The sequence below is a fragment of the Balaenoptera acutorostrata genome, chromosome 15 (assembly GCF_949987535.1).
Source record: "Balaenoptera acutorostrata chromosome 15, mBalAcu1.1, whole genome shotgun sequence".
In the NCBI taxonomy this organism is placed as follows: Eukaryota; Metazoa; Chordata; class Mammalia; order Artiodactyla; family Balaenopteridae; genus Balaenoptera; species Balaenoptera acutorostrata.
Window position 1 is genome coordinate 14,575,554 of NC_080078.1, and position 26,530 is coordinate 14,602,083.

At 38.0% G+C, this 26,530-nt stretch overlaps 1 protein-coding gene across 2 annotated transcripts in view; it reads right to left on the reverse strand.

Annotated features, from left to right (window-relative positions):
* Window positions 1–26,530, reverse strand: part of LOC103017871 (S-adenosyl-L-methionine-dependent tRNA 4-demethylwyosine synthase TYW1) — a 214,919-nt gene that overhangs the window by 50,996 nt on the left and 137,393 nt on the right. Inside the window, exons 15-16 of one of the 2 annotated variants that reach the window (XM_007186512.2) lie at window positions 25,318–25,485; window positions 1,145–4,734 (exon numbers count right to left, since the gene is read on the reverse strand). In XM_007186512.2, the coding sequence (XP_007186574.2) occupies window positions 4,513–4,734; window positions 25,318–25,485 (390 nt within the window). In that variant the 3' untranslated portion in view covers window positions 1,145–4,512. Of the gene's footprint in view, window positions 1–1,144; window positions 4,735–25,317; window positions 25,486–26,530 lie in introns of those variants that run through there. The other variant, XM_057529605.1, reaches the window with a different exon arrangement.

Consider the following 26,530-nt stretch of genomic DNA (forward strand, 5'->3'; position numbering starts at 1 on the left):
TTTCATTCCATTGGTCAGAGACTGTACTTTGCATAATTTCAATCATTTTAAACTTACTGAGACTTGTTTTATGATCTAACATATGGTCTACACTGGAGAATGTTCCATGGGCACTTGAGAATAATGTGTTGTCAGTGGAGCGTCCTATCGAGGCCTTTAGGTGTACTTGGTTTATAGTGTTGCTCAAATCTCTTATTTCCTTTTTGGGCTTTGGCCTAGCTGCTCTATCCATTATTGTAAGTGGGTTATGTAAGTCTCCAATTACTACTGAATCGTCTCCCTTCAATTCTGTCAGGTTTTGCTTCACATATTTTGGGGCTCTGTTGTTAGTTAGGTCCATGCATGTTTAAAATCATTACATCTTTCTAGTAAGATGTAATTATAAATAATTATAATAATTACAATTTATCATTATAAAATGTCCCTTTTATCCCCACTAACAATTTTTTTTGTCTTAAAGTCTATTTTTTTGATATTAGTACAACCATTCTAGCTCTCTTTTGGTAACTGCTTCCATGGTATATCTTTCTCGATCCTTTTAGTCTTTGAATCTAAAGTGTGTCTATTGCGAACAGCATATAATTGGATTTAAAAGAAAAATACATTCTGCCTCTTTTGATTGGGGCATTTAATCTACTTACATAATATACTTACCCAATAAGGCAAGATTTGTGCCTGACATTTTTGCTATTTGTTTTTTGAATGTCTTAGATCTTTGTTTTGTTACTGTTACTGTCTTCTAAATAGATATTTTCTAGTGTACCTTTTAAATTCTCATTTCTTTGTGATATTGTGATTTACAGTAGGAAATATACATTATTTAAATATAAATATTAAATTATTAAATATACTTATTCTCTCCCAGTTCCTGGCATAGAGCTCCTAAAACCCTTGGAATTTCCTAAGCGACGACAACCACCACCACCACCACCACCACCACCACCACCACCACCACCACCACCACCACCACCGGTGTCTTTTGTTATGTTAATGAGGCGACTTTTGGAAAGCCCTTAGGTAACCTAAGGAAGGGGACTCATTGCCAGGGCCACCAACCAAGTGATTAGAGGGTTGAGAACTTTCAGAACCACCCCTGGACCTCTGGAGAGGGGAGAGGGGCTGGAGATTAAGGTCAATCACCAATGGTCAATGATTTAATCAATCGTGCCTATGTAATGAAGCCTCTATAAAAACCCAAAAGGACTGGGTTTGGAGAGCTTCCAGATTGGTGAACACATGATCTGGGAGAGTGGCGTGCTTGCAAAAGGCATGGAAGCCCTATCTTCCTTCCCACGTACCTTGCCCTGTGTATCTCTTCCATCTGGCTGTTCCTGAGTTATACCCTTCTATAATAAACCAATAATCTAGTAAGTAAAATGTTTCTCTGAGTTCTGTGAGCCGCTCTAGCACATTAATTAAACCCATGGGAACCTTCAATCTATAGCTGGTTGGTCAGAAGCACAGGTGACAACCTGGACTTGTGACTGGCATCTGAAGTTGTGGGGCAGAGCACTTAACCTGTGGGATCTGATGCTATCTCCAGGTAGACAGTGTCAGAATTAAGCTGAACTGCAGGACACCCAGCTGGTGTTGGAGAACTGTTTGGTGTCGGGGGGAAAATCCACACACTGAAACTGTGAGCAGAATCGTATTTTTTTTACTATAACTTTTAAAATTTATTCTTAGCGGCTGCTCTTGGGATTACAATTAGCATCTTAAAACAATCTGCTTTGGAAACATACTCACTTAATTTCAACAGTGGGTAGTCAAGACTTGCTCCAATATACCTCTGTTCCCCTCACACTTCTTTCATGTTATTACTGTCATACAAATTACATCTTTATACATTCTAAGTCCATCAACACAGTTTTATAAATACTGCTTTACGCAGCTATCTTATAAAACAGATAGGAGAGTTACAAACAAAAGTACATTTATTGTCTTCTGTAAAACTTACGTAGTTACTTTCACCAGTGCTGTTTATTTCTTCACGTGGTTTCAAGTTAGTGCCTAACGTACTTTCATTAAGGCCTGAGGACTCCTCCTCGTACGCAGGTCTGCTGGTGATGAATTCTTTTACTTCACTTATCTGAAAATGTCTTAATTTCTTCTTTAATTTTGAAGGAAGATTAAGCTAGGCATAGAGTTTTGGGTTGAAAGTCTCTTCTTCCAGCTCTTTTAATATATCATTCCACTGTCTTTTGGCCTCCATGCTTTCTGATGAGAAGTGAACTGTTAATTTTATTGAGGTTCAGTAGTTTCTCTTAACAGATGATTTTCAGCTCACGGCAAAGCTTTGGTTAAACTGTCGGAGTTCTAAAATTCTTTGATTTTAGTTGTTTTGCCCATATTTTCACTGTTTTAGAGGGAGAGTGAGTTCACTGAGGTTCTCACTCTGTCATTTTGGAAGCTTATCTCGTTTCATGTTGTTTGAATTATTTTAGACAACATTCTTTAATATCTTGTAAAGCAATTTTCCTTGAATAATTATTTTTCTAGAATCTTGTAACTATTCTTACCTGGCTAGTTTTTCAGCAGAATTTTAGGATCGCTTGCTCAAACTCCAACAATAACTTCCACTGGACATCTAGAATGCTATTTTTCAAATAGCTCACCTTCTAAGAATATTCAAGCTTCCCCATCTCTTCTATTTTAATACTGCTCAGCAAACATTTAATTTTTTTCATCCGGATTCCACTGTATTTTTTTCCCCTAGGCATTTAAAATTTTCTGCTGTGACTGTGAACTGGGATTAATATGCCATGTTATTTTTTTTAAATATAAAGCAAACACTTCCTGGGTGGCAGAGGGAGAAAAACTGCTCATTTATGTGCCTAAAGTTAATGGAGTCAGGAGGGCTCATTCTGGTGGTGAGAGGTTTGCTATGTTTTTTTTTCTTTGAAGCAACAGAATATCTTCGTTCAAATTAAATCCTGAGCAGAACCTCAATGCATAAAAAATAAAAGCAGAGTTGCCCGGTTGAAAAAGAGGTTGAGGGACGGTCCAAAGCCCAGCATACACTGCCGCCTGCCCTGCTCCTTACGGCAGCCCCAGAGGGGTCTTCCTACAGCTGTGTGCCTAGTTACCTGTCACAAACAGGAGCCCATCTGTGCGCTCCTTAGCATGAGCTCTTGCTTTTTAATACTCCGCTCTAATTTAAGGTTTCAATAGAGATTTTCCATCTCTACTCAACGACCATTAACACATCTGAGCTTCAGTGAGCTCCTGCCTCATTGGCCTGGACCACTCCCATCTCTTGTCTGAGAGTCTCAGGGGTCAACAGAACAGGAGACTGAACACATGCTTGAAGATGTGGTGACTTCAAGAACATCTGATTTCATCCTATGGCACAGAGAGACTCTATCACTTAGAAATAAATACAGTGCCCAGTTTTCAACTAAATGAGTAAGTAGATTATATTATTATGAACTTTACTTCAGCAGAGAATAGAGGAGGAATATAAGGAGGAGATGGGTCTGACAGGGCTTAGAACCACGGGACTAGAAGCATCTTTAAAATAAACGCTCAAAAGAAAATGTGTGGTCCAAGTCTTCACAAAAGATATTTTATTAAAATTTTAGGATAAAGGAATTTTAAAAATAACTATAATACTTTTTAAAAACTACTGAGTATTTAGTGATGTTTTCAACTAGGAAAAAACTTGAAACTTAAAGAACAGATTGCAGAAAGTAGCTAGGGCTACAAGAGTGAAAGAAGATGGAAACCTGCTATATGTGTAGTGATGAGAGGCTTAAACACTGACTTTTCAAACCAAAAACAAACTGTACTCATTGTTTCACTAATTTGTGAGGCTAATTTGTGAGACTAATTATTCAGTGACATCATATGACAATTCCTCTTACAGAAGAAGAGAGATTTTACTCTAATCCAGCTCACATACTACTTTCTATGGCAATCTGTATGGGAATGGAAAGAGATCTAGTACAGTTTTAGATCCAAATCAGTTTCTAAAGAGTTGGTACTAAATGAATATTTAAAGAAATCTATGTGGTATTTAAAATAATTGAGAATTGTGACAAATTACTTTCAGGAAGTGTTATCTTAAGATGTAAGAAAGGGATGGAGATCTTAGAGGGAGCAGATACACTGACCTCAGGGTAGTACAACTGACAAAGGCCAACAGCCCATGACGGGGGAAGAGGAACAGAAATACACTCTGCACAACACTCCCATGGTTGGCATTCTAGGCAGTCTTCCTAATTATAATTCAAAACTAATAAAGATTGTGTACTTCCCCCTCAAAATGATTTTCTTTCAGAAGTAAACTCAGAAAAGGGACTGAGTTCTGGAAAGAGACGGTGAGGCTGAGTCCCAGGTACTCAAAGCGCGGCTGCTGTCTCCCGAGCCTCAGGATGTGACTTGCGTCCCCTTACACCCTTCTCTATGTGAAATATAATTTGTGTAATTTGTCCTTGGAAAAATCACAGTGGAGTCTGAGAACCTCCTGGGGCAATCAGTTTGTGTCCTTCGGTATCCTAAATTCAGATAATCTCAACATCCAGAAATATCCTTTGATTTGTTCTTTCTCTGATATCTTGTGTCCTTGGGATCAAAGCCTCTTTCGTTGGCACCAAATAACGCCCAGTGAGGAGTTTTGGCCATGTAATCCTTGGCACTGAAAGTTTTGGATCCACCACTGTCTTCATATTCCTGGATGAGCTCCTGGAAGCGGCTGTAATCAATCCACGTCCACCATTCTCTGCCAATCTTAAACTGGCAAGAAAAAAAGTAGTCAGGTCAGAACTGAAAACACCCATAAAAAATGTCAAGTAAGTATCAAAAAATCAAAAATGAGCCCGATATTTTCTCCCTATCATGTTAAAGAAAATTCTTTTGCGCTCCAGACATGGTTCCGTATCAAAGCAGAATGTTCTATACACAGTCAAAGGACAGTTTCTTTTCCCTTAGGACCACTTCCGTGCTGGACCTGGAAGACCCAGTCGCTGAATAAAGAATACATCCTAGAACTGAAAGTCAAGGATGTGTTTATCTTGAGCGGTATCACTGGAAGAAGATTAATGAAGATTTTTGGCATTATCATGTGTTAACGGTCAAGCTAATTCAGATTCCTCTTGTTGCCAGTCTTTCCCTGGTATGAATTTTCATGCTTGTGTTAGCAGCACCTAGTGGAATCCTTTTATTACTAAATTTTGCTTGAGTTATTAGTGAAGCTTTAATCGATGACTTTCTAATTCTGAAACGCTAACTTAATGACTCAAACTAGCCCTTTTAGCCTAACATGAATACAATATCTCATTAACGGAAAGCCTCGTTAAGAATTTCAATTCAATAAAGGGGAATAATCCAATTTGTACTCTTTTAAGAAAATTGCTTCTCAAAAGTCACTGTAGAATAATGACCACGATGAAGAAAAGAGAAAGTAAGTTGAGGAGGCTCTGAAGGAACTACAAATTGAATTGTGAAGGCTTTTAATTCAAAGCAACCACTTGGCATTCAATCGTGTAAATGTATAACACGTTGATATTTGATTTATAAATGGACAAATCTTTGTTATGCCACCGTTTTTTTAAAAAGCCTGATTATGAACCAAGATAAGTAACAATTTCATGTCCTAGCTGAGAAAAATATTGAAAATATATAGGTTCCTGGATTTAGAATATTAAAATATGCTGAATTTAAATAACATCTAATTTTTTACCCAACAGCTAGGAGCTTTCTAAGGGAAAAAATGCCACACAAATGGGAAAGTTTAGTCTACCTATGAATCATGAGAAATTTTCTTCTAATAAGACCATTCCTTGAAAAGTTGCCCTAAGAGCTCTATGAATTCTACAACTCAAGATGTAAAATCCACATTCCCCATCATTTTCCCTCTCAAGACTGACTGCTCTCAAATGTTCTCTACCACTAGGAAAGTAATCACTGTCATCCCCGGGTGCTGAACCTCAAAACTAGAGTCAAAGGTGCCCCTCCTTTCCCTGGCCGCTTATACCCCAAACACGGTCAGGCCTTATCAATTCTTCCTTAGCTGTACTTCCATGGCCACATCCTGGCACTGCCCTAAGGCAGGCCCTCACTTCTAGAAGTCGGCCACAGTCTGCCAGCTGACTGACTGTCTGATTCCAGTCTGGGCTGCTTCCAGCTTCCGCAGGCTGCACGAGACGGCTACGCCTGCAGCAGAATAGAGCGCCACGACCTAGGACGTGCTGTCTAAATGTCACATCTCCAACTGGAGGCTGCTCATGAGCTACCCGCCCCCTCTGGTGACTCCTATGTTGTTACCTCTGTCTGATTAACACCTACTTAAGCCTCAAATCTCTTCATAAATGTCCTTTGCTCTGGGAAGTCCTCCTGAATCCCTTTAGACGACCGTGACAGTCCCCTGCCACAGGCCTTCACTGCACCCTGAACTCGCCCAACAAGAGCACATTATACTTGCTTCCGTAGCCACTTCCCCCGTTCCCCCCCACATCCTGCCAAGACTGCTGGTTTCATGACTATTCCTGACGTATTATAAGCTCTTCCTCCTTACCTCTCTTAACAAAGCTAGAAGTCCATACAATGAAAACATTTCCACCTGTTCTCCCGACATCTTGAGAGGCAGGATGGAATTTTGTTGCTCTTGGCTCCACAGAATAGTGTGGCCTCTGTTCACAGTGCACTCACGATAGAGGGCACAACGTTCACACGTGACTGGAAGTGGGCCGACTTCCCAAGCAGCGCAGGATTAAACACGTCATTAACTCGGATGACAGTAAAACAAGGCCAATAACAATGCCTACCTTTTATTCCTCCCTCCTACTAACATCCATGGAGTGCCAACTATGGACTTGGCCCAGTCACAGACAATCAAAAACTAGTTATAATATAACATGGTGTGTGCAGTGAGTGCGCTCTGGGAGTGCAGAGAAAGGTGATAATTCACAGCCAGCCCCCAGGAGTTTGGCCCTGCTAAGAAGAGTCCTCCTGGGGGTTCCCTGCTTCGCTTGCCGAGTTAAACAGATACCATGTTCTCCTCTTCCCTGTGTCTTTCCCTTTTTGGGTTCAGAGCTCTAGGTCTGAACTCTGAACCTTCATTGTCCACAATTCTGGTCTTCCTTTTCTCTCAAACTCTGACGAGAATCACTTGCCATGGATATTCCAAGAGGAACTAAAAGATTAGCTTGGAGTACAGCAATAGATTTAAAATCTTTTTTCTTTGCCACAATCTAAAGTAAGAAACATATTTTATATCTTGATCTAGTACACACATTCACATACATATACTCTGGAAACACAACTTTCACAAAACTATAGGCAATGTATTTCATTTAAAAAACTGCCAGCTGCAACCCACTGCACTGATTTCCTAACTCCTAATGCAGCTTGAAGATCTGGTCTCCTAACTACAGAACTCTACCCTGGCTTAAAACAGAAGAAATTAGTTGCATGGATATGACAACTATAAACTAATATCTGACAACTGACAACTCAGACTGCCAATGTCTAAAAAAACACACTAGAAGACCAAGTAAATGTGACAGAAGGCTGATGTATTAGTTTGCCTGGCTGCATAACAAAATACCATAGACTGGGCGTCTTAAACCACAAAAGTTAATTTTCTCACGGTTCTCGATGCTAGAAGTCTAAAGTGAAGGTTCCAGCAGACAGCCCCCTTCTCACTTTGGCTTCGCGTGCCATCTTCAGTATGTGCACAAGCAGAGGATGCAGGTGGGGGCGCTCTGGTATCCTTACTTATAAGGGCACCAACCCCATCAGATCAGGGCCTCACCTTATGACCTCATTTAACCTTCACTGCTGCCTTAGAGACCCCATCCCAAATATGGCCATACTGGTTGGGGGGGGGGGTGGTTAAGACTTCAACACAGGAATTTTGAAGGGACATAAACCCTCAGTCTATAACTGTAGGTTACTCTCAAATTAACGCTGAGCTATAAAACCCCTAAGACAAAACTGCATCCACACATATCCCCCTCTCAAGACAATGTGAGAATAATCACGTTGAATAATAGCTCAGAAAAAGTCAAAATATTCCATGCAAAAGGCAGAAGCTAAAAGGGCAAATTTTAGTATGATTGGCACAAAAATAAAGCTGAAAGTTGGAGCTGCATAAACAGAGGAATGAAACCCCAAATCACAAAACTTGAGGTTAAGTATGCTGAGACATGAGGTCACCCTGCTTCAAAAATTCCTCAAATCCAACAGTAAGGGAAGAGGAAATCTATGCAGAATTACAAATAAACTCAAAAGGTCACAGATGATCTCAAAAATACCCACAAGCACAATACAGTATGGCCTGACTAGACGATGCCAGGCTGCTGAGGATGTGTGTGTGGTCTTGCTGACCAGATGGGCCAGTTCTACAGGCTCCCACCACCTAGAACAATCAAACTGTGGTACAAAGGGCCCTGTTCTCATTACTTCCACATCTGTCACACTTGGAAAATTTCATTAAACAGAATGATGACAAATAGGTCCTTTATTATTTTAAATGTTTAATAAGGTTCTATTAAAGATGTCAGATTAAACACAGGCATTTGCTTCATTTCTTCTTAAAATCTCACTAAAATGACTCTAAAGGTATTTCTAAAAGATATATAACCTATAAAAACAAAGAGGTCTGGAGAGAAGAAAACAGTATCAAACTTTTAGAAGCTTAAAAGATGACAGATAAGCAATAACTGGCTTAGCAGATCCAAGAGCTGAATCCTAATCTAGCAAACAGAAAAATCCAAGATTCAACCCAATTTATGCTTCAGAATTCCCCAAAGGCCCCAAACTGGTAGTGCCAGTCACCCCTGGAAGTGGGGCAGAAGAGGCCCCAACTCCCCCACCACCACCAAAAAAAGAGCCCAAAGATTGGTTTACATTCTAAGAAATTGTTAGAATCCAGGTTTCTGACCCCCTGGACATACACACAGCTGAGCACCTACCCAACCCACCCACCCCACCCCCCAACAGAAGACAAGAGGTTTATTCTAGGAAAACAATAAAATAGAAAATCTATGGACTATGGGACAGCAGGTACAGCAGAGAACAGGGCTGTCACACTGAAAATGAGAGATCAGAACAGCCCTACTCCCTGCTTCCTGACCCTTGGTGGCCATGAAGACTTCTTGGGTTCCCTAAGGAAATGGCCCAGGTAGATTTCTCTAAGACAAAGTCAAGCCCAGTCTACACACTTAGGATTCTCAGTATGCTTTTTAGTCTCGCACTTAAATATGAGCAGACAACTGATGATCATCTGAGGAAAACTTTTAACATGGAAGAGAGATAAAATAAACAAAAAGAAAAGAGTAACAGAGTAAACAGAGCCTAGGGTAGGGAGGAAATGACAAAACAAAATAAAAATCCAAACAACTAAACTAAAACAATTATCCTCAGAGAAATGAGAGATTACTGTATTCATTTTAAAAAGTTACACTATAAAACGAAACACTCAAAGAATGAAAAAGACTTTAGATTTTAAAATTATAGAAATGGAAATGAAAGATTCTTGAGAAAGTTAAGAAGTAAAATTTTAAACATTTCCTAGAATATAGAGTAAAAAAGAAAGATAGAAAATAGGAGAGAAATATAAAAGAAAATTTAAGGACTAGCCCAAGAGACCCAATTTTTAAATAATAGGAGTTCCTGAAAGAAAGGAGAAGAAACAGGATGGAGGTACCTCAATGAAATAATTCTGGAAAAATTTTGAGAAGTGAAGGCCACGAGTTTCCAGATTGAAGGGGTCCATAATGGATGAAAATAGACATACTCTCTGAGGCCCATCTCAGTGAAATTTCACGGAGGGAAAACAATGGAGACAAAGGGAAATCTAACAAGGAAAAATGGTCCTGTACAAAGGATTAAGAATCAGAAGGCCTTCAGAGTTCTCAACAGCTACACTGAAAGCTTAAAGACAGGGCTCCAATTGCACAGGGAAAATAATTTCCAACCTAGTATTCTATATCCAGCAAAACTATCAATCACATGTGTAGGGAGAATAAAAATATTTTTAGAAATTCAAAGTCTCAATAAATTGCACCTCCCACATACCCTTTCTCAGGAATCTACTGGAGGATGCTTCACCTGAATGAGGGAGTAAATTAAAAAGAGACCTGAAAAACCAGGAACAAGATATCCCACACAGGAGAAAGCTAAAAGAAACCCCAGTAGGGCAGCTGTGTGTCCAATGTAGGTGGGTCAGAAAGTGCCCCTGGAGAGACTCCTTTAAAAAGATGAACCTGATAGAAAATTCAACACATCTGAAAGTCTGAAAGGAGAAATAGATGATGGCAGAGAGTTCAAGAGTTGATTTAGCTCAAGAACATAGAAGAGACAAAAAAAAAAAGACAAATATTAACTCCAGGAAAACCAAAAAGTTGTGCCAGAAACAAACGGCAATCATAAAAGATTGCACTGCTCAACAGTGAATACTATTCATATGGTCATAATAATGCATAAAATTGTGGCATATGTATGCTGGGAAGGTGGGAGAATAGGAAGTGTGTGATGAGAAAAGGTAGAAGAAAATTTAACCCTCATCTTCCATAATACAAAGTAAAGAGATAATGAGCAAACAGAGAAAAACAAGCAAAAAATCATCACTGTAGGTATTCTGTACAAATATTCTTCCAAATGATACTGTAGTATTCTTTATTAAAAAATCAAATGATCAGCACCTTTAGGGAAGATCCTTTATTAAGAACCTGCTATAGGCAAGGCACTATACTAGATGCTTTATATATGTCACTTTATTTACCTACCACAGTAACGTTGTAAACAGAGTTACCCCTATTTTGCAGATAAGAAAAATGAAAAGCAGTGAGGCTGGGATCTGAAAACAGATATACCAGTACAAAGTTCAGGAGTTCCCCCAAGACCACTCCCACTTCTGCCACCAACTGCAAATTGAGGGGTTCCCAAGCTCACCTTCAGGTTTGACAATTCACTACAAGGACCCACAGAATTCACTGAAAGCTGTTATACTCATAGTATGGCTTATTACAGCATAAGGATAGGGATTAAAATCAGCCATGGGAAGAGGCATGTGGGCAGAGCCTAGGAGAGTTCCATGCAAGGAGCTTCCTGACGTTCCCCCCAGTAGAGTCTTGGAACATGCTACCTTCACCCAGAACGATGTCTGACAACAGGCGTGGAGTACCGCCAACCTGGGGAACTCACCTGAGCCTTGGTGTCCAGGGATTTTAATGGGGTTTGTGCACCTAGACTTAGCTGCTTGCTGAGTGGCTGACCTTAGTTTCCAGCCTCTCTGGAGGTCGAGCAGGTCCTGTGGAGACCAAAGCCCCCACCCCAAACCACATACTCAGCGTAGACAATCTAGTGTGACCCAATGTGCCTCCAGATGAGCAAAGACACTTTTGTCAGGCAGGACATTCCAAGAGCTTAGAAATCACCTCCTAGAAGCTGAGGACAAATGTCAGCCCTTTCTTTGGGTAAAATTAATCCTTTATTGGATAACCAGACCTCAAAGTCCACATATAGAGAACAAAGTAGAATAATACAAAAATAAAAATCATACATACCATTTTCGTTTTCATACTCTTAAGAAGGGCTTTTATGTGATCTTAGTATCAATTATTTAGTAGCTGGCTCCTCCAAACATACAGTAATACTTAGGAACCAAACAACTAGAAAAGCACTGGTTAAAGGATGGAACATGAGCGCTGCCAGACCTTCTCAGAACTCAGAAGTACATGTTAACTGGGAAGGAGTAGAGGGAGTCCTAAGGTAGTTACAGGGAGAATGACTTTGGAATACAAAAAAAAGAGTGCTACAGTGAATTTCCCAGGTTTATGAATTTTGTTCTCACCTGTTGTAGCTACAACTGCACTGTTTGTTCTTTGGGTAAGAGGAGGCAAAGATCCCAAAGACAGACTTCAAAGTGCACCTGACTGCCTGTGACAGTGAGACGTTGAGAAGAGTTGTCACCTTTTTCTGAGTTTACTGGTGATAAGTAGCATTCCCATGGCACAGCTGCCTGGGGAACCATTTTGAGAGGCAAAACTACAACAATGTGATTGAATTCTAGATATATCCAAGTGCAATTAAAAATTTTTTATCTGGAAACTCAGTTTCTGGAGTTTCAATCTTAATCCCCCATCCTGTTGGAGTAGAGCTAAGTCCTCTCAGTAGTGTCACCAAATTGCCAATTTTCTCTGACATTTTTCTGAAAGTAATTACTGGGAACAATCAGGCCTCTGATAAGAATGAGTTCCACATGTAACACAGAGGGGAAAATATTCAGTCAGTAGATTTTGTTAGGAAAACACTGCATTAAACCCTAATGGAGACATACAGTTCCCTTCTTATTCCAACAGGGGAAGGTGTGGGAGGTGACATCTCTTCATTCCCTCCCTTTACAGATTGTGAGTTTATATATCCAAGAGGGAGGCCTCTGTGACCAGTGCTTAATTACCTACAGGGACTCAAATTCGGCAAAAACTTTCTCAGTGTTGATGATCTTGGTGAAGATTAAGGAGATGCTGCTTGGTGAGCACTGGATGGGAAACTGCACCTTGTTTCCAAGGGACATTTCCCTTTCCCCACTCTGTCTGACTGCTCTGTGGCATTTGAGAGATAGTATAATGTAGTGGTCCAAAGTAGTCTTTGAATTTTGAAAGATATGGAATTGAATTCTAACTGTGTCCTATTTGTCCCTGGAGAAGATCTGTACTCTCTTAGCCTGAGAGTCTTCCTTTGGAACATGAGGAAAAATAATATTTATGACTCATAAGATTTTTTGTAAGGATTAAATGAATTAATGCATGCATAGTGTTATCAAAGTGACCTTGACAAATGTTACTGGTTGTTGAGTTTAACAGCAGACACTACAACTAAGGAATGACACCAGACATCTCACTGATGGTGTAAGATACTAGAAGATAATGAAAAGATTATGCTGGAAGACAACAAAATGATACCTTCAAAGTGCTGGAAGGAAATACCTCAGCTTAGAGTTTTCTACTCTGACGATTTATCAGTCAAGAGCAAAAGTGAAATAAAGATGTTTCAGGGGAAAAAAAGGCTAAGTTTACCACTTACGTCATCAAGAAGGAAACTGAACCCAGCAGGAACAACTGGGATGCAAGTGAGATTTACATGGATCCATCAAAACATGCATTAATTGCAGGAAAGAGTACTGGAAAGTCCCTGTATTGTGCTGAAGGAGGACAGCAATGTCAATTAACTTCAGAATTAAACTAAGTAAAAACTTTTAAAATATAAGAGTACAGGATTCTGGGAAGGTGGTGCAGTAGGAAGCATTAGGAAGACTTCTCTCAACCCAGACAAAAATTATACTGGCAGAATCTGGCCTGACATAACTATTTTGGAACTCTGAAGTCTACTGAAGGTTTGCAACTTTGAGGGGAAGGTTTGAACTGTAAATTGTAGTTAATTTCAGTTTAGACAGGCAGTAGCTACCCACCCCTCACTCCCCATGCCCACAGCAGGCAGCTGTAAACATGTTCCTGGAGCAGCCTGCATGCAGCCTGTGGGAGACAGGGTGGGCACTGGGGACCCTGTCCTCCAAACACTGGGGATCTGTCTTCTGACCATCAATTGCTGCTTCTGATCTCAGAGGCGTAAATAGATTAAATTCTGCAATCAAAACACAGAGATTGGAAAAACGGATTTAAAAACCCATAATCCAACTATATGCTGTTTACAAGTGCTTTACTTTATGTCCAATGACAAAATAGGTTGAAAGTGATAGGATGAAAAAAGATATTCCATGCAAACAGTAACCAAAAGGAGAAGTGGCTATACTAATATCACACAAAATAGACGTCAAATCAAAAAGGTTACAAGAGACAAAGAAGGACATTATATATCAGTAAAAGGTTCAGTACAGCAAGACAATACAACAATTATAAACATTTATGTACCTGATCACAGATCATCAAAATATATGAAGCAGATATTGACAGAATTGAAGGGAGGAATAGACAGTTCTATAACAATAGTTGGAGACTTTAATATCTCATACTCAATAATGGATAGAACAACCAAACAGAAGATAACTACAGAAACAAAGGACTTGAACAACACAATAAATCAACTGATCAACAGACATACATATATAAAAGTTCTAGCCAGAGCAATTAGACAAGAAAAAGGAAAAAAAGCATCCAAATAAGAAATGAAGAAGTAAAATTATCTCTGTTCAAAGACGATATGGTTTTATACATAGGCAAGTCTTCTCCTGAGAATTTGACACTTGAGATTGAACCAAGTGGTGGTGGATGCTTGAGCTAAATTGGGGCTACAGCAGCCATAACAAGTGGTTTGAAAATGAAGAAGCAAAAGAAGCCATGAGAGAGGAAGGGAGGAAGGGAATAATGTCCTTTATTATCTTCTAGAAATTTTATAGAGTTATAGTTTATGTGTAAGTCTAAGGTACATCTTGAAAGTTGTAAGATCATCTCAAAAGACACAGAAAAAGCATTTGATAAAATTCAACATCCGTTCATGATAGAAACTCTTATTAGGCAGGGAAGAAACATACCTCAACATAATAAAGGCTGTGTAAGACAAGCCCATACTCAATGGTAAAAGGCAGAAAGCTTTTCCTCAAAGATCAGGAACAAAACAAGGATGCTTATTCTCACCACTCCTACTCAGCACAGTACCAGAAGTCTTAGGTAGAGCAATCATGCAAGAAAAAAATAAAATTAAAGGTATCAGAATTGGAAAGGAAGATGTAAAATTGCCTCTATTTGCTGATGACATGAACCATGAAAGAAAAATTGATAACTTTATTAAAATGAGAAAGGCACAGGTAAGAGAATGAAGAATCGGGTCACGTAGACTGGGAGAAAATATTTGCAAAACATATCTGATAAATGACTTGTATTCAAAATATATTTCAAAAACTCTTAAAACTCAACAATAACAAAACAACCAATCCAATTAAATAAATGGGCAAAAGATCTGACCTCCTTACCAAAGATGTACAGATGGCAAACAAGCATAAGAAAAATATGTTCATTCATGTTTCCATGCCATTATACGCTTTTCAAAACCTACAGAACTTTATAACACAAATACTGAACCTTAAAGTATGCAAGTTTAAAAAGTCATTTAGGAGGTCAGGGGAACCCAGGAAGAGGAGCAGACTGTGACAAGAGAGTCTACTAAATTACAAATGTGTGAAATAACTTCAGTGAAGGGGAGGGGGTGGAAAGGGCACTGACCTAAGTAATTTTAAAAATAAGTGGAGCCTGTAAGACTAAAGGCAAAAGAAACTAAACATAAACACTGTATTCTAGGGTTAAAAATTCTGATACTGCTATATATTTTACATATACTGGAATTGAACAATTAAGTAAACAGATGACTGGTAATAGGAGCTAGGATTAGAGTCTCACTATTGGAGTGTGAACTTACAAATAAGCAAGGAGAGGAGACTAGGATGAGTCATGTGGTAACAGATGAGAGTCTGAGACATCAGTATGTTTAGCTTAATATAGATACAAATGGTACATATAGAAATATTTACCTACACGTGTATATACAAAGGTTAGTATTGATATATACACATGTATTTCTTTGCTCTGTCATCTAAGAGGGCCTAAAACAAACAACACCCTAGTAGCAACGAGCACACCTTCACCCAGATCTTGGTTTCTAACACCATTCTCCAATAAAAGAAACCACAGATCCTGAGAGAAATAGCTGATTCTAGGACTGGGGCAGGAAATATACAAGATGAGCCTGGAGCTTCTTGTGGTGCGAGAAAGGAAAGAGCTCAAAATGAACAAACCCCGCCCTCCCCAAACACACACATTGATGGGGGTATGTAAAAGAAACACAGGAGCCAACTAAAAGAGCTCTTAATGGCCAAAGCTAGAATAGTTTGGGCAAAAGTAATAAAGTTGAATTGGATTATAACCCAAAGTTATAAAATAAATATCCATGAGCCTATACTGATATAAAAATGATTGAATAAATTAATAAATGGGAAGAAGAGACAAACCTGTGCAGAAGAATTCCAAATAATTTATGCAGATATTCCACCCTCAAGGATGTGGAGCGTAACTCTCACTCCTTAGATACGCGCTGAATATAGACTTCCTTCCAAAGGAGAGAGGGGAAGGAAGAACTTTCCTACAGAAGGGGAGAGGGGAAAACAAACACTGACAAACACTGCCACAGCTTGCTGATCAAGGTCAAAATCAAGGGAGCTTGACATGATGTGATGAAAATGGCACTCTACCTCTGTGATCTTCCTCCTAAAAACCCATAACGCAAGTCTTATGAGAAAAACGTTGGACAAATTCCAGTAGTGGTGCATCCTACAAAATACCTCCTGACTACTCCTCAAAGTTATGGGATCCTAGAACAGAAAAAGGCCATTAAGTGAAACTTAAGGAAATCTAAACTATGGACTTCAGTTAATAATAATGTATCAATATTAGTTCATTGATTGTAACACATGTACTATATACCAATGTAAGATGTTAATAATAGGCCAATCCAGGGCATACAGTAACCCTCGGTACCATCTTCTCAATTTTTCTGTAAATCTCAAACTGTACTAAAACATAAAGTTTATTTTTAAAAAATAAGGAATTAAGTTTAAAAACAATGCTATGTGGATTCTGCAAGCCATGCATATAACCTACCACTTGGTTTCCACAGACAGTGAACCACTATAACAGGACATTACCAATATGTAGAAAGGACTTCACATTTCTGAACTAAAGTGACCAAAGTATATCAGATTCATCATGGTCTTACTAGTTTGCAGACTGACAGGACCACAGTTACATTTAGGCTGCTAGGCTGGAAACCCAGAAGTGGAAGTCTGACTGTACCTCCTTCTCCCAGCCAGCCCCTCCAAATCACACAGACAGGTTGACCCTCTTCTCACCAACTATGTGTAGTCATCTCTCTGTCCCTCTAGCTCAACCTTGGAACTGGAATATGCTGACTTATTTATCTCAATGTGAGTCTTTTTTATCTTTCCTTTGTTCAAAGTCAGAGACGCTCACTGAACTTTCTACTCCCATCTACTCTTCCACCCACTTAAAAAACCTACTTCTCATCAACAGCAGAAACTCCTTTATGTTTCTGTTTAGTCTGAACATCACTTCTAAATAACAAAACTGTTCTATAGAGATATTAAAAAGTAATCATCCATTAAAAAAATACTCCACTATTAGAATTCAGAAATGCTTTGCATGTGGTGTAGCATATGGCAATGAAAAGATCACTGCACTGCAAATGACCACAGAGTATTCTGGGAATGGATAGAGTAATACAAATTATAATAAACTCTCCAGAGGCTAATTCATGTTGTGAAAACCTTGCAAATTTAATGCAGGATCTTTAAAGGTCATCTAAATATAGTCAACCCATGCTTGGGGTCTCTCTAGAATTTATTTATTTATTTATTTATTCATTCATTCATTCATTCATTCATTTATGATTCAACTTACATTTTGAGCTATCCTGGTTCAGAGAGAATTTCAAATTTCTGAAATGGGTAAAGAAAGAAAGGCCACAGTTTGGGGATTTCCAATGCTGCACTTTCTGGCAATGTTCTTATTTTTGCTAGCCAACTTTACTAGAATTAAAAAAGTACAGTACAGTAGGCAGGAGAGACTTTCAAAAGCATGAATGGACATCAGTTTCCTGCTGCAGAAAAAAAAGAGGTATGCTGAATGAGAAAACAACTGGATTTAACAACTAGCAGGTTACTGATGACCTATAAAATAGCAAACTCAACAGTAAGTATTCATCGACTAAATGAATGAGTAAATAAATAAGGAAGAAGGTAAGTAGGTACCAAAATTAGCAAGGAAGATGGAACAATGACTCTGATTTCAGAAGGTAAGACAATGAATAAGGAAAGAAAATGAAGGTGAAGAGCTTGTTAATTCACTAAACAAACACTGAGAATCTAATATGTACCAGGTACTCTAGGAGGTGCTGGGAATGACAGTCCTTGTGTTCCAGGAACCCTAACTTCTTAGCAAAAACAGCCTTACAGATGTGCATATAGCTCTGAAAGAAGCGGTCCCCAAGGAGGTTTGTTTTACAGTTTTAAAAAGCAGAAATTCACCAGATGAAGTGGGGTAAGGAGCGCAGGTCTAGCAGAAGAGATACCTTCAGCAAATACACAGAGGAAAGAAACAACATGGCAATGCCTAGTGAAGGCCCGGGGAGTGGGCGTGAAATGAAACTGAAAGGACTTGATTGTGAAGGCCATTAAAACCAAATAAAATGTTTAGGTTTTTCTCTTGCATGCTCTGGAAGATGGCATGTGCTTCAAAAATACAGCAAAGAAACAATAAACTTGGAATTGGCAGCAAAAACAATGAGGATGTTGAATAGTCAATGCCCATTCTCAATTATTTGTAGACTAAATGATCTGTTTTGTGGATTTTGTTTTTGTCTTTTTCCTTTGGTTATAACTCTGCTTTTACTACCCTTAAAAAGGCATTCATCTGTAAATTGCGAGCCTAATTATTAAATGGGATTTGATGGGGTCTGATTAGGATTAGGAAAAGATCTTTTCATATAAGTTTCTGAAAAATCTTTCCAGTAACACTACAGAGGTAGCCATGCAACCATACTGGGTGACACTTTTAACATAAGCAAACAAAATGAGTTTACGTGCAAATAATCTAATAATAACAAGCAGTGCCAAGTGGACTGGTTATTACTGTTCACTGGGGAGATAGTAAACAAAAAACTATAAATGTCAAAACTGTGTAGTCATAAGTCTTCTGTTCTGTACAAGAAATGTATTTCTACAGCTAAAACCCCTAGACATTATATGTAAAACAAACATAAGAAGGCTCTGAAAGGTGGAGATAAGAAGGCAGGTTGGCTAGGGACTGCAGGACCTAAGGAACGTAGTGATACGTTCCTTGGGTTTTAATTTTGGTTCATGTATCCTGGACTGTGTGCGAGAATTCAGAAGCCTGGTTAAAGCCCACAATCTAGAAACACCAATGAGCACTCACAATTAAAAAAAAAAAAATTAAGCCTCAAATAAAGCCTGCTATCCCTAGCCAAAGGACTGGGAAAAGGGCAGCCAAGCAAGACAGAAAATTTTTACATAATAACTATCCTAGGCCAAGAGAAAAACTGGCCTCATTCTCACCCCAGTCAGCAAACACCTAGTGGGGATCCTAGAATTCCACATTCGCCCAGCTGTACTGAGCTGTACCCTCCCCCTCCCACTGCTGGGGAGGTGTCAGAGAAGATGCAGTGGGGAATCCTGCCATCCCAACCCCCCTCTACTGTTTCAGTGGAGACCCTGTAGAGATTGGCAGGGTACATTAAAAAAGCACCAGCCAACTGTATATTGTCTCTAAGACACTCACTTCAAATATATGATATAGGTAGACTGAAATTAAAAAGATGGAAAAGATATACAATGTAAACATCAATCAAAACAAAGCAGAAGTGGCTATATTACTGTCAGATATTGTATACTCCAAGGCAAAGAAAATTTATAGGAACAAAGAGGGACATTACATAAATGAAAAATAGGTCAAGTCCACCAAGACGATACAGAAATCCTAAATGAGTATGCACCAAACAACACAGTTGCCAAATATATAAAGCAAAAACTGACAGAACTGAAAAGAGCCATAGAAAAACCCACACTTACAGTTGAAGACCTCAACACTTCTCACTCAATAACTGATAGAACTATATAGATAATCAGCAAAGATACAGAAGAACTCAACACCACCACCAACCAACAGGATGAAATAGACATTCACAGAACACTCACCCAACAACAACACAATGTATATTCTTGGCAAGCGCACACAAAACATTTACCAAGATAGACAACATCCTAGTCCACAAAACAAACCTCAAAAAATTTAAAAGAACCAAGATCATAGAGAGTATGTTCTCTGATTATAAGAGAATCAAACTTGAAATCAATAACAGAAACACAACAGGAAAAAAAAAACCCCAAACACTAGGAAACTAAACAACAAACTGCTAAGTAATCCATGGGCCAAAGAGGAACATTTAGAGCATTAAATGTTCACATTAGAAAAGAGGAAAAGTCAATAATCGAAGCCATCTTAAGAAACAAGAAGCAAAGAAACCCAAAGTAAACAGAAAGAAGGGCATAATAAAGAGAAGCACAGAAACAGATGAAATTGAAATCTGAAAAATAGAGAAAAACCTATGAAACAAAAAGATAGTTCTTTGTTTTTTTTAATAGATTTTTCTTTTTTGATGTGGACCATTTTTAAAGTCTTTATTGAATTTGTTACAATATTGCTTCTATTTTATGTTTTGGTTTTTTTGGCCACGAGGCATGGGGGATCTTAGCTCCCCAACCAGGGATTGAACCTGCACCCCCTGCATTGGAAGGCAAAGTCTTAACCACTGGACAGCCAGGGAAGTCCCCAGAACATGGTTCTTTGAAAAGACCAATAAAATCAACAAACTGAATAAACCAACAAAAACAAAACAGCGAAGACACAAATCAACCAAATCAGAAATGAAACAAGATGTTGTACAGACATTGAAAGGAAAATAAAGTAATACTATGAACAATTTACTCACATAAACTTGACAACTTAGATAAAATGGACCAATTCCTTGAAAAGTACAAACTACCACATCTCACCCAAGATGAAAGATAATCTAAATAGCCTTGTAACTATTACAGAAATGTAATTCATAATTTAAAAACTCCCCCCAAAATATGTTTCTAAGCCCAGTTTCACTGGAGAATTCTACTAAACATATAAAGAAGAATTAACACCAATTCCACACAATCCCTCCTAGAAAACAGGAGGAAACCTTTCCTAACCTGCTTTATGAGGCCAGTATTACCCTAATACTAAAATCATAGACAGTATAAAAAAAGAAAACTACAGACCTATATTCCTCATGAACATAGAGGCAAAAATCTTTTTAAAAATATTAGCAAAAAGAATTCAGCAATATATAAAAAAGAAATACATACTATGACTAAGAGGGGTTTATTCCAGGGATGCAAGCATGGTCCAATATTCAAAGATCCATGTAATCCATCATATTAATGGGTAAAAGAAGAAAAATCACATGTTCATAGCAACGGAGAAAAAGGATTTGACTTAATAATTTTATTGTGAATAAACACCCATTCACAATAAAACCCCTCAAAACACTAGAAACAGAGGGAAACTTCCTCAACTTGGAAAAGAGCAAGTACAAAAAACCTAGAGCTAACATAAAATTAAACAGTGAAAGGCTAAACGCTCTTCCCCTGAGATAGGAAAAAGATAAGAATGTCCAAAATCACTGTTCTTATTCAAAAAAGTATTCAAAGTCTTAGTAAATGTAATTAAGTAAAGGAAATTAAAGGGATGCCAATTGGAAGGGAAGAAACAAAACTGCCCCGTTCTGTAGAAGATACAATGGTTTATGTCGAACACCCCAAGAAATCTACTAAAAAAAATCCTGCTAGAAATAATAAGTGAATTCAGCAAGGTTGCAGGATATAAGATCAACATACCAAAATTAATTCTATCTCTACAGAATTCAATGAACATGTGACAACTGAAATTAAAAATGCAATACCATTTATAATTGCTAAAACAGAAAAATACTTAGGTATAAATCTAACAAAGTATAGGACCTGTATGCTAAAAACTATAAAATGCTCATTAACGAAATCAAAGATCTAAATAGATCATGTTCATGATATGCAAATTAAGACCCACTGAGATCATGACAAACCTGTTAAAACAGCTAACCTAAAAAATGACAATATCAAATGCTGGTTAGGATGCAGAGAAACTGGATTTTTCATGCATGGCTGTGCTTGACATTCTTCATGGCTGAGGTGCTGTGGCCCTCACTGCACAGCCTGGTGTCAGAACTCAGCAGGTGTCTAATAAACACTTACAGAACGAAACTGGCCTGAACGAGATACGGTGCCATTTATTTCCCCTATGTCCGTGTTTACACTGGGAAGAGAGAAGAAATCTTAGAGACTGAAGTCAAGTGTTGGTCTAACATAAAATTCCCCAGTTTTAAACTCTCCTTTGAATGGTGTCAGTGGTATCAAAAGATGCCCTGTGGTACAAGAAAGACCAGTGGACTAGAGGGCAGAAGGCTGTGGGTCTAGATTTGGCTCAGCCACTTTATGAGACTTTAAGGAAGTCTCTTCACCATCTGATCAGTTTCCACAGGGAAAAAGTGAGGTAAAACGTGTCTCCAAATCTCAGAAGTGATATTCTAATCCTAAACCTCATATTATTTCTATAAATAATTTTCTACATACGTTGTACATAACACAATAAGATAAGGTACATAAGGAGACAAGGCAACATAACTGAGAACCAACAGAAACAACAGATAACAGAAACAAATCCACAGAGATTTTAGATATTGGAGTTATCAGATACAAACAATGAAATAGCTGTATTTCCAGTATTCAAGAAGATAAAAGCCAAGCTTGAAAATTTCAGCAGGGAACTGGAAAGCATACAGTGTGATATATCATACTTGAAACAAACAAAACAAACAGAAATTATTCAACTGAGAAACACACTATCCAAAATTTAAAAATTGGTGTGGCATTTAATAGCATGTGAGACACAGCTGAAGCAAAAATTAGTGACTTGGAATACAAATCAAAAGAAACTGTCCAAGTGAAATAAAAAATACAATAACACATGTTTAACTGGAGTTCCAGAAGAAAAATACTGGGGAAGAAGAAATATTTAATGAAATAAAAGCTAAGAAGTCTTCAGCCAGTGATGGAAAGTATCAACCCACAAATTTATGAAGCCCAAGAATTCCCAAAAAGGAAAATAAAAAGAAGTTCACATCTAGACACATTAGAGCATAAAACCAAAGGGAGAGAAAAAGAAACCAGAGGGAAGAAAACAACAAATCACCTTAAAAGAAGCAACAAACTAACAGCTGACTTTTCATCAGTGGAATTTAAAAGACAGGGGAATATCTTTATGGTGTTGAAAGGAAACAAATGCTAACGTAGAATTTGATACCCAGCTAAAATATACATTTTTGGACAAAAACTGAGAGTATGCCATCAGCAGACCTCCACTAAAGGAAATTTTAAAAGGTGCTTTTTGGGCAGAAAGAAAACAGTCCCAGATGGAGGCTCAAAAATGCAAAAAGGAACAGAGAACAAAATCATGTTTAAAATACAGGTAAATCTAAATAAACACTGACTACATAAAGCAATTGACAATACTGTCCTTACACACATTTATAATTAATATACACAACAATGACAGCATGAGTTGGGAAGGGAAAAACAGAGGTTGTGTTCTAAAGTCGTTGCTTTGCACAGTTAGAGAGTAAAAGTATTTTAACACTAGACTGATTAGTCAAGTTTGCATGTAGTAATTTCTAGGGCACCCACTAAAAGAATACAAAAAGTATATAATTCCCAGCCTAACCGGAGGAAAAATAAGACCTACTGTGGCTGAGAAAATGAAAGAAGTGCAGAAAGAGAAGGAAGAGGGGTTCCAGAAGAAGCTGGAGAGGCAGACAGAGACTGATCACATAGGACCCCAGGGGCCACATTAAGGATTTTGATTTTCATGCTAAAAGCAATGGGAGGTCAATCAAAGGCACCTAAGCAGCAGAGATCTACATTCTATAAAGACATCTTTGGCTATAGTGTGAAGACCTTATGGAAGAAGAGAGAACTTTACTACCATTGTCAGGACTATTTCCAGAGCACTGCCCCTCCAATCAAATAATTTGTTTTGAAGGTACTATCTTATCTTAAAAAGTAACAATGAATAAAAAGCTAGAAAATAAAATTCCGTTTTTTTGGCTTTAATTTTTAAGATTTACTTTGTAAGTTAATTGTCTTTGCAGCTACTTTATTAACATTTCAAATACTAGGTAGCCTTTATTTCTTTGTTCCTTAATGCTCCCAGTACATATTCTTCTGTCTAAATATTTAAGTCTGACAGATCATTAGGTCAGATATATATACAATCTAATTGGGACCAAGGCATGAGGGCCTTTTAACCTCCTGTTTGAGATTAGACCACGTGAAATTTTAATTGAGTGATTCTAATATTATTAAATATCATTAACTTGCAAAGCTGTTCAGGAAGCCACTTAGGTTGTGGAGGGAGGAAAAAGTGAGATTCGTGTTCAATTAAGCCTGACTTTACTTGCATACAGAGCATTTTTATAAGAAAAGGTAGCCCATTCTTTATTACCTTTTTGGTATTAATTTATCTTTATTGTGATATAATTCACAAACCATAAAATTCAACCTTTTAAAGCATACAGTTCAGTGGTTTTTAGTATAGTCACAAAGTTGTGCAACCAACACCACCAAATAATTCCAGAACATTTTCATCACTCCAAAAAGAAATCCCATACCTATTAGCAGTCACTTCCCAGTCTGCTCTTCCCCCAATTTCCAACAACCACTAAACCACATTCTGTCTATAAGGATTTATCTATTCTGGACATTTCATATAGATGGAATCATACATTATGTAGCCTTTTGTGTCGATTTTTCATCCAGAATAATGTTTCCAAGGTTCAACCATGTCCACTTTTTTAAAAAGCACTTTTTAATGGAAAGTTTGAACAGGAAACTAGGCAGAGGAGTAAAACAAACCTCTGTGTATCCATCATCTAGCCTCAACAACCCTCAACCCATCCACACACCCACATACTTCTTACTTCGTATCATTTTGAATCAAATCCCAGACACTATATTATTTCTGTATAAATATTTCAGTAAGGACATATCATTATGATTGCCACTCTAACACTGGCCTTCTGATTGGGTTTTTTTCTTTTTAATGGTCTACCTCTACTAAAAATTGAATTTTTCCTTTGTTAGGCATTATTTACTTAAAAAATACATTAAATTCAGGCACTCGTTCTGTCTAATAAAAACACTAAAAGGGAAAAAGGAAAACCAAAATCCCAGAAATATTTCTGCAGAGGCCAAGATTCAAAGTGATATAAAATTTGATAAACACCTCAATATTTCTTCTGACAGTCAGAAACACTCATATGGGGGTTGTTTACTATTTTCGCTTTCCCTTGTCACTCTAGGAAAGGACTAGAGGTTATTACAAGGGTGTTTTGTTTTGTTTCTCAGTACACACCAATTAGAAGCCAGAAAGCACTTCAGGTGCCTGGGTGAGGGCTGAAAACAAAGCAATCTCACACAGAAAAGACAGTTTATGAGTCCAACAGACTGAATTTGGGGCTTTCTTAATGTTTGTTTTAGGAAAGGTAGCAAACAAGCAGATATTCATTATAATAAGGTGAGGGGAAAATAAAGAGAAAAGAGAGCAGGAAGGACAAGGGTGATGGAAGAATGCATACTTGAGTGGTTCTTACCTTCTTGTGAGCTATCAGGAGGCAGTTGGAATGTTCGTGTTCACAGGCAATTTCATAGTCGGCAATCAGATCCACCAACTCACAGACAAAGCGCACCACTTCTTCGTGCCAGGGCACGTTGGCCATGGTAAGACTGCTTGCCGAACTCTCTCCACAGTAGGTAACACCCTGTGGAAACAGTACAACAGTAAGGGACAGTTACAGACCTATTTAAATGTCACAGAGGAAGAGCTTCACAGCCAGAAAGGTTTCTACAGGTCAACCAATCCAATCCAAGCCAAGCCAATCCATATCTTAAAGTGAAGAAAGCAGTACAAAGATGATAAAATTTGCTTGGAAGCTCATACAAGTAGCGAGTGACAAAGACAGCAGTGGAGCTCCCAGGCCAGTGCTCTTTACCCTCTGACAATCCTGATGCTTGGGTACTTGTGCTTTGTGCTACATCACCATCTACACTGTCTAGTCACAACAATGTATCTGAACTAATAACATATCTTTCCATTCAGATTCATTTGTGCACCATAACAGATCGATTCTCATGGGATTATAATCCCCTAGTATAATAATGGAGGTACAGCTGACACCCAAAAAAATTCAGTGAATAATTTACTGACTGGGAAAATAAGATGAGCTCCTATTTTCTAGTATAATTTAGATTTGAGGTTGATAAACATTCTGTAAAGGGCCAGATAGGGATCCCTTTCAAATTATTCTTCTGGAATCATTCTAAGGAGATCACTTTGTAATGCATTTTTTATGTGGATATGTATAAATACAGAATCATGCCAAAATGAAAATACATGTGTAGAAATACATATACATATATATATATACACACAGATATGTATATATATATACCTTTACACACATCTACATGTATATACGTGTATCTACCCCTAGAGAAATTCCCATTCAGTACAAATGCAGTAAGATAAATTGGTTTTTAACTCTTTTTAATTCTACCTGACAGCCCAGGCATGTAAGACACAAAAGTTTTATAACTAAGTTTTCCATTGGTAAGTTACATAGTGATAAGTGATTAATGACTAATTTTCAATACTGACTATCGTAACTTTGTAGGCTCTCTAAATACCCAAGAAATCAAACTTTCTTGAAAAAAGACTCGAATAGTCTAGATGTGCTGCTACTAAGTAGGGAATAACTAAAATAGAATGAGGTTCTCTCTCACTCGTGCTCTCTCTCTCTCCCTCTC